Genomic DNA, 12,575 nt, shown 5'->3' with positions numbered 1-12,575 from the left:
GTGGGGTTTGTGTGCATCCTTCACAGGAAGTGGGTAGATGGTACTGACAGACCACCGACCTTGCTTTCTGCTCTCTTTTGCAATTACATGGTATTAAAACTGTTCTTTCTCCACTGTCTGTTCCCAAAAGGTCCCAGTAACAATGCCACTGGTCAGTCCCGGGCAATGATCGCTGCAGCTGCTCGGCGAAGGGACTCCAGCCACAACGAGTTGTATTATGAAGAGGCAGAACATGAACGGCGGGTGAAGAAGCGGAGAGCGAGGTACATGGCCACCCTGACACACCCTCTTGTAGTAGACATTTTTTTTTTATTGCTAGAATGAAATTTCAGTTTATAAACATGGCTTGCCTGAGCCTTGGGAGTGAGCCCTTGAGAAACACTGCTGCTGTGTTTCTCAAACTGTAACATGCATGAGCATCACCTGGAGGACTTGTTAACACACAGATCTCAGGTTCCGGGCCCCACCTGCAAAAGTCACTTATTGCTCAGTGGGTCTGGAGTTGGCCCAAGGAATTTCTCACAAATTCCTATCTGATGCTGAAGCTGCTGGTCTGCAGCCCACCCTTTGGGTGGCCTGGTCCTCCACCCCCAGGACCTTACTGGCTTTCAAGATCTGATCGTGTTAACTAAGTGGACAAAGGTGGTTTCCACCACGTGTGCTCATTCAGCCTTTTCCTTCTTTTTTCCTGGGGGCTGCTGGGTAGGTAGCAGGTCCAAGGGGGACACAGTTCTGGTTCTTCTCAGGGCTGCTTCTGCACCACTAGCCAGCTCTCAGTGCATGCAGAGCCTTTTGTGGCCAGAGTTTGAGGGACCTTAGAACTCTCTCCATCTGAACCCTTCATTAGAGAGATAAAAAGAGTTTGGAGTAAGACCCCCAAGCTTATTGTGGCAGAATTGGGAACAGGAGTCATTTCCCAGTCCTCATCACCCCATAGCTCCTGTTCCAACTCTTGCCTTCCTTTCTTCTTCCCTCCTCAACCCTCTGGAGCGACAGCTGAGGATGTGGGTCTGGTGTGAGCTGGTGCGGGCTGGGACGCAGCAGGTGGGCAGGAGTCATTCCAGCTGCCTTCAACTACTCTTCTCACGTCGTGTGGCTGACACCATCCTAATTAGTGTGTCTCGTCGTTTCCCAGGCTGGTGGTTGCAGTGGAAGAGGCCTTCATCCACATCCAGCGTCTCCAGGCCGAGGAGCAGCAGAAAGCCCCGGGGGAGGTGATGGAGCCCCGGGAGGCCGCGCAGGCCATCTTCCCCTCCATGGCCCGGGCTCTGCAGAAGTACCTGCGCACCACGCGACAGCAGCATTACCACAGCATGGAGAGCATCCTGCAGCACCTGGCCTTCTGCATCACCAACAGCATGACGCCGAAGGTGCAACTCGCCCCTGAGCTTGGGAAGCCCAGTTTCAGGGTGTCACTGGGAGGGTGAGAATCTAAGACTGCTCTGAAGCACCAATGAAGAAGAATCGTTGGTTTGCACATGTTTTGTACCATTAGGGTACAGTTGTTTGTTAAAGGTGCCTGTTGATGGTGCTTAGGTTCGGGCAGAGGAAAGACTTTCATGTAGAGACAATATAGGTGGTAGTTAAGGGGACTGGGTTCTGGAGCTGAGCTGACTCAGTCTGACCTCACTCTCCCACCAACCAACTGGGTGGCCTTGGGCCAATGGATTAGTGGCTCTGCCTCACCTCCCCGATCTGTTAAACTGGGACTGATATCCATATCTACCTCACTGTGTTGTGGGAGCTGACAGAGTCCATTCATGTGAAGCCTGGCAGCTGGTAAAGGCTAACTAGATGGCTGTCACGATTCCTGGTAGGAAGAATGCCGTCACTTTGGTGGGAATTTTTGGTGTTGTAGAGTTAGTTCTACTGACTGGTCTCTTGGATTCTGGTATGAGCTCTTTTCTCTGGGATGTTTGATGTGGCCCTTTTTATAATACCCCTTTAAGGGATATCACAGAAAATAGCCATGTGTCTAATAGAAGGATATGGCCAAGGAGGCAAAATGGAGTGAGGGCTTAGCAAATGACCTCATTTCAGACACAGATGGATGCAGATCCTGGATCGATAACTTAACTGATCCACCACTCGATTGGTTTGTGGTTGTGTGTAAGTTACTCTACCCTTGTTTCCTCTCTCATAAAATGGGGATGATATAAAATGGGTAGGGTTGTTTTGTGAAAATTAAACTAAACGTGGCAGCATGAGATGTAGATCATGTGGTGGAGAGTATATCAGCTTGGCGTGTAGTACACGTGTAACACTTGGTAGCTGCTGATATTAGTGTGAGGACCTGTGTTCCTACATTGCCCTATACCTGCACAACTGCTGGTTGTGTTGTCCCCAGTCAGTAACGACCCTCAGGAAAGCAGTACAGAAATAATCAGTAAGAATCCATAAAGTTGTCCATATTCTTTGACTCACTAATTGCTCTCTGAGGGTAAGTTTCAGCACAGTCAGAAACATACATGAATACACATGAAGATGTTTTTACAAAAATAATCTCCAAACTAGAAATAACTTAAAAATAGAACAGTGGCTCATAACTTATGGTATGTCACCTGTTGAAATGTAGAAGAATTTCTGCTGGAGTTCCAAGTTACAAAAAGCAGAGTGCAAAAAGGTATGAACACTGTGGTTGCAAATGACTGCAGTAGATCTGCATATGCAAAATGATAGCTTACGCCATGCAGAGCAGAAGCATTTGCTTTCCTTTTTTTCAAGATTTTCTTTAAGTTTCCTGGTTGCTTTCTTTTTCATTTAAAAATTGTATACTTTTCAAAATTAAAGATAATAGATATTCTTTGTATAAAAATCCAAACATGAAAGAAGAGTATCATGTGCAAAGAGAGTTTTCAATCCCCAACCTAGACAGTCTTTACTTATAGGGGGTTGGGGTGTATTCTTTCAGAGATGTATGTGTGTGTGTGTCTATTTGTAAACCAGAAATGGAAAAAGCAAACAAATGGGATCTCATACCATACACATGAACACTCATAGTTTGAAAATGTGGGTTTTTTTTCACTTATTGCCCTAAATACTCTGATTTATTTAACTGATTGCCTATTGATGCACATTTGGATTAAGAACTTTCATTAGTTCAGACCAGGAGTTGGCTGTTTTTGTTAATCAAGTTTTATTGGAACTCAGCCATACCTTTTTATTTATATATTATTTGTGACTGCTTTCTCTCTCCATAGGCAGAGTTGAGTAGTTGTGACAGAGTGTGGCTTACAAAGCCCAAAATATTTACATTTAGAGAAAAGTTTGCCAACCCCTGGCCTTAACAGTATTGCAGTGAATATCTTTTTCCCATGTGTCTCTGTGCATTTGTGCAAGTATTTCTGAAGGATAAATTTGTAGTAGAGAAACAGCTTTATCAAAGTTACAGATTTGACAGATTGTCCCTTCCAAAGGGTGCTTCTAGTTTATACTTTCGCCCTGGGACACGAGACTGTTTATTTCCCCCCAAGCACTTAACAGTATTGGACGTTGTCATTCTTTTGAACCATTGCCCATATAAAAGGAGGAAAATACATTCTTATTTAAAGTTTTATTTCTTTAATAATGTGGTACAAAGTCTTTTCATGTATTAATTTCCATTAATATTTATTGTTCTGTAAATTATCTCCTTAATTATCTCATTCCTTTAATTGTTAAGTTTCTTTTTCTCTTGACTCATAAGAGCTATTTTGATATTAGCAGTGTGTTTAGGTATGGTTCCCCTTTTTGCCTTAAAATGTGTGCCTACAGAGCGGAAGAGATGTACCTGGCAGCAGCCATGATGAATGGATAAAAAAGGGTACCACTCTGAAACCGTCCTTGACCTGTGTCTAGACCCAGAGTGATAGATCCCAATATTTTCTATCTGTACCACTGGCTTCTTTCTTTCTTTCTTTCTTGCAATTAACTTAGTGCACTTATTGATTTAATACACATGGTTGTTGAGCTTCCAGTATGTGCCAAGTACATTGGAAATTCAAATTTTAAAAATAGTTCCTGCTCTCCAGAAGAGTAAAGTCCAGTGCTGGGGACAGGCAAGAAAGCTGGCAATAAATGTTCAGAAAGTAAAATGTCACACAGGAGCCATGCCAGTGAGTATAGTTCAGAGGAAGGCATGTTAATCTGACTGAGAGGTGCAGGGAGTGGTTTGGGATTTCAAGGACCAGAAGGAATTGGCTGAACAATGCCATTCAGCAGGGCGAACAGCACATGTAAAGACAAAGTCAGAGAGCTCCAAGGAGCTGACTACTGGGGCCGAGAACTCGGGAGAGGGGAGGGGACATGGGGTCTGGCCATCCCTTGGTCTTGCCTGGCGCCCACCTGATCCAACATAAAATAACCATGGCTCACATTGGTTGTGCACACCTTGTACCATTCGGTGGTTAGAGTTAACCATTTCACCCTCAGAGCCTCCCTGTGAGCTAGGTTCTGTTACTGTGTCCACTGACAGAGGCTAAATGACTTGTCCAGAGTCACACGGCCCGTGTGTGGTAGAGCATGTGTGTTTGTGCACACACTTGTGTTTTCGTGGTGCTGCTCTGCTCTGGCTCTTGCCCTGAGGAGCTTTCAGTGTGGGAGGAGGCAGACCCACACCCAGGCGCAAGCAGCAGCATGTGCAGTGGGCTGGTACCCTCGACTGGGCCACGGCCTCAGTGATGGCTGCTGGGCAGACAGTAAGGCCAGCCACCCCTCCATCCTCTCTGCTTCCCACCGTCCACTACCTCTGGTCAGAGGTTGGCAAAGGAGACTGAGCAAGCCCAGGTATCTGCCCTCCCCAGTGAGGACTCAGCTGTGTGGATCTGACGTGAGTGCAGTATGGTGAGCTGGGTTCTGTCTTGGTTTATCTGGGACACATTTCCAGAGGTGTAGGGATGCAGAGCCCCTGGCCGCGTGGCCCTTGGGTGGGGCGTGCCTTCCCTAACAGCCTCTCTCCTGTCCTTCCAGGCCTTCCTAGAGCGTTACCTCAGCGCGGGCCCCACTCTGCAGTATGACAAGGAGCGCTGGCTCTCGCTGCAGTGGAGTCTCGTGAGTGATGAGGCTGTGACTAACGGACTGCGGGATGGAATCGTTTTTGTACTTAAATGCTTGGACTTCAGCCTTGTAGTCAATGTGAAGAAAATTCCATTCATCGTACTCTCTGAAGAGTTCATAGACCCCAAATCTCACAAATTCATCTTTCGCTTACAGTCTGAGACATCAGTTTAAAAGTTCTATATTTGTGGCTTTATTAAAAAAAAGAATATATAAATATATATATATATATATGTATACCAGAAGGGCATCATTTTTTTATTCTTCTTCATTGCTGACTGAAGCTGGCAGATGACAGACCAGTATCCTTCAACCGTCTGCACTTTATTTGGAAGGAAGCAGGGGATGTCCATCCTGGAGAAAAGGGACTGACGGCATCTATCTGGCTTTTGTGGATGGGACTTCTCAAGAAGCCTTTCCTGGGTGTTTGTATGACAGCTGTAAACCAAAGCGGAGCTGGCGGTTCTCGGGAGCCTCGCCTTACAGCAGTAGTCCCTGCCTTTTGTCCAGCACCACGCCCTCCTGTTGCTTCTGCTCAGCCCACTCATAGACTTCTAGGGAGATATATATCTTCATTCTGTTTTAGGAAACCAGACACAACACATCCACGTATGTGTTTGTGTATGTGAATGTCCAGGACCGTATCACCCACGGGAGCCACGGGCTGTTCAGGAAATGCCTGCCTTCATCTTTGTTCTCTGTTGCCTTAGGTTCTGCACAGAAAGATCACAACAAAAATGTGCATTATCAGTTTACATCTCTTAATGATTTTTTTTTTTCCCAAAGAGAAAACCTGACTGCCCTGTTTATGACCCTGCTTCCTTGAACAGGAAGCCCTTGATTCCTAGCCCTGTGATTGCCCACCCATCTCACTCCATCCCCGCCTCCCCTGCACATACCACACCCCCACCTGGCTGGTAGGCCTGGCCAGGGAAGCCCAGCCCTCCGAGCTGCCTGAGGCCTGCCTCTCCACTGGTGCCCTTGGTTGGGCTCTGTGCACAGCTTCATGTGGGTCCCCCGGATTGTTTGTACAGGGAGAGCAGGCTGGCTAGGGTCCCCTTTTAGGCCTCCCCTTTCAGTTTCTCCTCTGCTTGGAAGGACGGGGGAAGACTGACACTGTGACAGCGGGGCTGGCAGGTTCAGCTTGCAGCCTCTAACTTCCCAGGGACAGTTCTCACAAAGCTGCGTAGCAGGCTGCCCTACTAAGGGAGACCAAACAGTGCCCACTCCAGTGACAACTGCTGCTGTCCATTCTGATTTCTGACCACCATCACTGTGCAACTCTACCACTTAACTACCAGAGAAGGGGCTGGTTTGACCTCTGCTGCTGAAATTGCTTGTAGTTGGTGAAGTGCAGAGAAGGAATGGTCCAGCTGCAAAACTTGGGGAAGGGTAGGGAGCCGGTCTGATGGTACAGAACGATGCTTCTGGGATCTGTTTCTTAAGTGCAGCCAGTTTCTGGGGGCTTCCCCTGGCTGGGGAGCAGAGGTGGCCAAGCTGCTGGTGGAGCACCCGTCCCGGTGGAAGTGTGCTGTGGGGCGCTCCTCACGGGGCCATGTGGATGCCTTGTGGTATGCTGTCCACCCCTCCACTTGCCCTTCTGTATCCACCACAAACCTTTACAAAGGATTCACTCTTGCTCTTCCCAGGTATTTAGGGTACTCTGTTACCTTGCTGTAGTAAAGGATGACTCTGTCAGAATGCTCTGTGTGTGTGTATGCATGGGTACCCATCCACCAGTGGTGCAGTATTTGTGTATCATTTTTGTAAATTACAGCTGGATTTGGATATTTGTAATATACTTGTACCTGAAAAAGTAAACAGCAGTCTTGAATCAACAATCTTCAACTCAAAAAGTTGTGCTGGAAAAGAAGGAAAGAGAATCCAGGCAGTGTGATGTGGAGCTAAGATGCAGGTTGAACTATGCGGTCCTGTTTATGAAAACCACACACTGTGTAACCATGGTGCTTTTGTCTGCTTTCTTTTTGCCTCTGGGTCCCTTCAAACTGGATGTTCCTTATGATATCTTTCTCAGGAAATATATTTTGGGAGATGGGGCAAGGGATGGTGAATGTGTATGAAACTTGGGACGTGTAAAGATTATAATATCCCAGACCAAATGTGTCCGAGGCCCCTGCACAGTAGCACAGCAGGTGGAGTGCCATACACAGTTCACGTTGTTCATTCATAGAACGAGTAGTTCATCTACACTGTTTGTCGGCATTTGGAAATACTGTGCTTCCAGCACTATCTTAGATGACCAGCCTGGAAGGGGTTAAGTTGGACTCATTTGGTGCATGCATTCCCAGCAGATTGAAAAGAGGCTTAAATTAAGGAATTTGTTTTCTTTCTACCCCTTTTTGTCTCTTCTAGTCTCTGCATAGGAGAATGTCAGATTTTTTGAAATTATTGTTTCTGTTTTAAATTGAATATTGATTTTTTTACACTGACTTTGTATTGAGTCCTTTTTGAAAGAATAACAAAATAAAGTGCAGGATCTTTGTATAAAGCCTTCGTACTTTCAAACTCTTAATAGCTCGAGTTAACTGGTGCAGTGGGAACAATGTAAATGGCTTTAAAAAATTTAAGGTTCAGAAAGCTCTGTCACACAATTGAACACAATGTGTTTTTATTTCAGTTCTTGGAACCAATAAGCTTTCTTTTTAAAAGGGGTAAACTGTGCCCTAGGGCTTGGTGAGTATATGACACATTGACATTAGAGGAGACAGGATTTCATTTGTCTTTAATGTTTATAGATTTTCTGTAACTTTCAACCCAAGTTATAAAAATGTGAACGTTAAGTTTTAAAGAGTAGAAGACCTTAATGAGAAATGCATGGCTGAGATCACTCTTTCCTGGTGATGTTTTAATCAGCAGATGACTTTTGTTCTTAAGTGTGTACTTTTGAAGATAATGACAACTTTTAATCATCCTTGAACTAAATGTTAAGAAGTCGACATTCTTAGGGTTGGAAGGGATTAGAAGGTTTTATAGTTCATACATCCTTTGTGTGATCAGTTAAGTCAAAACCTGTAGTACTTTTGCTAAAATTCACAAGGTGTAAGCCCTAGAGAAAACAACCAGTTTTTGGCCCAGCTATCACTGTCTCCCTTTCTCCCTCTGTCCTTCCTTTCCAAATCTCTGGACAGGACCCATCTGTACAGCAGATGGGGAGAGGTGGGTGGCCTGTGTGTGAGTGATGGGGCTCCTTGTTGGAGCTTGGAGCCCTTCTCCATGGGGTGGCCGCGGCTCTGCTGGGTGTACAGGATGGGCACGAGGTGTCCCCCACCCCAACCACTGGGTGGTATTCCACTCTCACCTTCGTGTCTCATCTTTGTTTTGAGTGCCTTTGTTTAGATACTGCTACAGCTCCGTGGCAAGCCACAGGCCTGCTGGGCTGACAGAAAGTGATCACCCTGCACACCCCTCACTCCCCACACCTTTAAGAGTGAGTGCCCATTGGGCCCTTGGTTTACTCTCTCCTAGCTGTGCCCTGCTACCTAAGGCTTCCTAAACGGGATGCATATTTGTTTCTGGATTTGTGTTTCTGTACCTGTGAGCATTCCTCTGAGTGTAATTACCAGATGGACAACATGTTTGTATGCTAGACATCTGACCTCTGTGTTATCTGTAGCTGATGGGCATGTGGCCCAGCAGATGACGGCTTCGGTATGTGTTTCCATGGGTGAGTGGGTGTCTGTTTCTATGTATGTCCTATATTGGAGAGATTTCCTAACCTAGCACCCATCTTTTGGGAGGTTACTCTAAAGCCAGTTATTTTTCCCTCCCCTTCTTCATTCCTCTCGCTCAGTTACACTGGCTTTTCCCCAGGAGTAAATGGCTTTTAGCACAGAAGTGGTCTGGAGAGCTTGCTGTCCTGCAGACAAGTCCATCAGACCCTTTCTTGCATCGAGACCCTAGGACCCCAAAACAGCAAAAAATGTTAAAAGAAAGGTCAAGCTCTATCAGTTCCTGCCCCAACTTCACTACCCTCGAAGCCTTACTCTGTATTTCTCAAAACTTAAAAAAAAAATCAGCTTCTTAAAAAATAAGACTGATTATACTAAAAGCACAGAAATGTTAACATAATATTTAAGTCATGCAGCAGATACCCTGCGATTATAAAGTGCTATAAGTATTTCTGGGTAGTGTTTGTGCTTTCTGGATCTGTTACAAAAAAATAAATCACTACTGTGAATTTACTACTATGTAACCTTGTGGTCATATTCCATTATAAATAAAATATAAATCGTTCTTAAGCCCGTGGCACATTCTTGAATGGTATTCGGTACAGTAGTGAATTGAGGTAGTTTAGACACTACATTGAAATTGCTGCAGTCTTGTGCTTTAACCAAATGGATCCTGAGAAAATTTGATTTCAGTCGCGTCTTTAACAAAACATATTTTGGTCAAAGAAGGAAGAGAAAGGTACTAACAGACTTGTCAGGTACTGTGTGTTAGGTAGTGTTCTAGAATACGAAATCCTAGAAGGCAGGGGTTTTCTCAGTTTTCCTGGTGAGGAAAAGGATGATCAGAGAGGGAGGGACACGCCCCAGGTCTCATGGCTACTAAATGGAATTTCAGCTCTAATGTTGATTCCAGTCCCTCTGTTACTGTACCTTGAAGTATGATCCGAGTGATGGGGATATGGAGGAGGGACCGTAGGGCACTTAACCTTGAATCTGAGCCTGGGACCGGCATTCTCGGCAGGTGGAATCCTGTTTTTTTTTTTTACTTTGGGTTTGCCCCAGAGGTGTGGCTCCAGCGGACACCTTCCCACCCTGCTGGCACATTTAGGATTTTCAATGGAAAGTGCTCGATAGTCGCCCTCCGCCCAGGAGACCCAGGCCTGCCAGCACCTGGTCCTGCCACAGGCCAGGTTGCAGTGTGTGCAGCTGCCGCCCTTCGCTTCTGCCCCCGCCCTGCTGTCGGGCTGGTGGGTCACCTTGGGCCTTGGACACCTGAGCTGTCATTCAGAAGGAACTGCCAACCTGGCCTTCTGAGCTAAGCAAGAATCCTCTCTGTCAACCTGTGCCCCAAACGCTTCCCCTGGTTGGGGTAGGAGAGGGCCGAGCACAGGGAGGTTTACAATTGGAGGCCTGGCCTCCCTCCCTGACAGGGGTGCTGAGCAAACAGTTTGCATCCCACTGTTTTTCTCCACATTTGCCCTCAGGAGTTTTAACAGAACAGCCGTAAAACAAGACTCTGAAAACACAGTTTTCCTCTACTCCAATATCTTTAAGTTTCTGTTTAGTTGTGCATAAGCTACCTTTTTCTCTCCTGCTGTTCACTTCCCATGGATGACAGGAAAGGGAAAATGTGTTCACATTATCTCGGCATTGCTACACATTAGGAATTTGGACAAATTTTCAAAGGGTAGATAAGAAAAGTAAAACTACTAAATAAAATGAGATTTTCAGACTGCAAGTCTTTTCTTACCAGACTTTGTGTCATTTCTACTTAGATAATATAATTTGCTTTGTTTAACTTGTAAAATAAATCTTTTTAATGGTTGTTTTAAAGAGTACAATAACTGGTACAACATTGTATCCTAACGTTACAGCAAATTTCTGCCTTGGATGTAGCAGAGTGAAAGGTTACTTGCGAGTCTAAGAGTCTACAACTTACGTCTCTTAGCTTGAAAGCATCAGTGTTTTGTCTTAGTAGAATAAAAACACTCTTATCTTAAGCCTTGGAGACAAATGTGACAAACCCCTGCCTAGGCTTTTATCTGGAGAGTGCCTTTGGCAATTCTTTTGGCACTGAAATAATACTTGGGTTAAAATATTTGAATGTACAGTTGTCTGGTTTGTATTTCCTTCTGTTTATCTGAGCTTTCCCTTGACCTGAGCTGTCATTCAGAAGGAACTGATCATGTAGGAGTTTTTAAGCCCCACAAAAGCCCAAAGCCTAGGAAAGCTTCATCTCTGAGGACAAGAGACCGTGGCTCAGGGAGTTAATAATGGGACCCAGGCCTGAATGTGGATGGCAAGTCCAGTTCAGCTCACGGTGTAGGAATGGAGACAGTTGCATGTGATCACCATTCCAGGGCTAGGTTCAAAGATGAGGCAGTTGCTTTTCATTTGCCAGTGCCTCTCTCAGTTATAGAAATAATAGAATATTCACTTAGTGTTGATCATCATTCTTTAAAGAAAAGGAACATAAAATCCAAACTTTGGTAATAATTCCTTATTTTTATAATGTATGCACTGTAGGTTTTAGTTAAATAGCAAACTCCCCTGGAACCTCTAAATTATGACATGGCCATGTTTGATTTCCAAGCAGTTGTTTATTAGTACAACTATTGTATAGAGTGCAGGGCACCAGGCAGGGTGAGGGTGGGGGTGGATACTGGCTCACAGGGGTAGTGAGCATAACTTGCCTTATCATGACCACTTCCTCAGCAGAGATGCTAGAGAGACCAGAAGGCCTGGGCCAGGCCTCACTTGGAGAAGCTTGTCTGACAGTTGCTTTTGTGTTGAAAAACTTAACCTTCTGAATTCAGAATCCAGCATCAACCCAGAAGTTCAGGGACAATCTGTGTGAGTGTTCTCTTTCATTAGTTAACACTGTACTTTGTAACTAGGAGGAACAGTTGTACTAACCAGCCTCTACTCAACAATCATCACATGTGTATGACGAAGTGTGAGTGTGATTTTCCTGCATAAACTGGATGGTGGGCTCTCTTGGGACATTTTAAACATGTGAATGAATCATACTACCAGCAACCATCTGTACAAGTATGTTTGCAGACATGCATAATGTGTGTGTGATGAAATGTCTTCTCATTGTAACATCAGCAACCATGTTAGTGTTCAGGATAATGTAGTATACCTGAAATACAAGTTACTTTGTTCCCTTTTTGGGACTCCCATCCTGATGAACTGTAAAACATTTTACAGGTCACATTTTTTATACTGTAAAACTTGAAAAATAAATTCCAAATTGTATTTTGTTTCTTTTTTCATGTGGTTATTTCAATCTAAAAGATTGTTTTCTTTTTACAGAATATTTTCACTCTTGTGTAATTTTGATACCTTCTTAAAGACAACCTCTCCAGTTTCTATGGAAGCCAAGACAGTTGTGGTGATAGAGTGAATGGGAAAGTGGAATAGCCATTGTAACCAAAACTCCTGGTCAAGAGTGTTTTAATGAACAGGTTACTGAAGAAAATCTTAGGCCTTTTGAGTAAATCAACACCTGAAAAAAGACCTTTTTGTCAAGCAAGGAGAGAGAAAACGGGCAGATGTGGATCTGTGAGGGGGTGAATATTGGATTGTTTTTGTGAGTGGCTTGGTAATTCATTTTAAATTATTGACTTTAGATCAGTTTATTTAAAGGGAGCTTGATATTTGAAAAGGAATGCTGGGGCTCACCTTCTGCTACACTCTGCTATCCCTTTCCTGTACTGAATGCTGGCAGCACAAAATTCTTCCCTGTTGCACAGACAGGGATGAAAGAAAGCAGTTAATTTGAAGGTACTCATTGTGTAGATTATTGATAAGCTCTGTTTCTCTGGGCTGTCAGTCAAGATACGCACA

At 44.7% G+C, this 12,575-nt stretch overlaps 1 protein-coding gene across 1 annotated transcript in view; it reads left to right on the top strand.

The window, feature by feature from the left end:
* VANGL1 (VANGL planar cell polarity protein 1) overlaps positions 1–11,989 on the top strand; it is a 52,011-nt gene extending 40,022 nt beyond the window's left edge. The window contains exons 6-8 of the mRNA XM_037019994.2: positions 131–263; positions 1,136–1,370; positions 4,948–11,989. Of these exons, the coding sequence (XP_036875889.1) occupies positions 131–263; positions 1,136–1,370; positions 4,948–5,208 (629 nt within the window). The 3' untranslated portion in view covers positions 5,209–11,989. The remainder of the gene's footprint in view (positions 1–130; positions 264–1,135; positions 1,371–4,947) is intronic.
* The last annotated feature ends 586 nt before the right edge of the window (positions 11,990–12,575 follow it).

The sequence above is a fragment of the Manis javanica genome, chromosome 4 (assembly GCF_040802235.1).
Source record: "Manis javanica isolate MJ-LG chromosome 4, MJ_LKY, whole genome shotgun sequence".
NCBI classification, from domain to species: Eukaryota; Metazoa; Chordata; class Mammalia; order Pholidota; family Manidae; genus Manis; species Manis javanica.
This window is presented reverse-complemented; position numbering and strand designations above follow the sequence as displayed.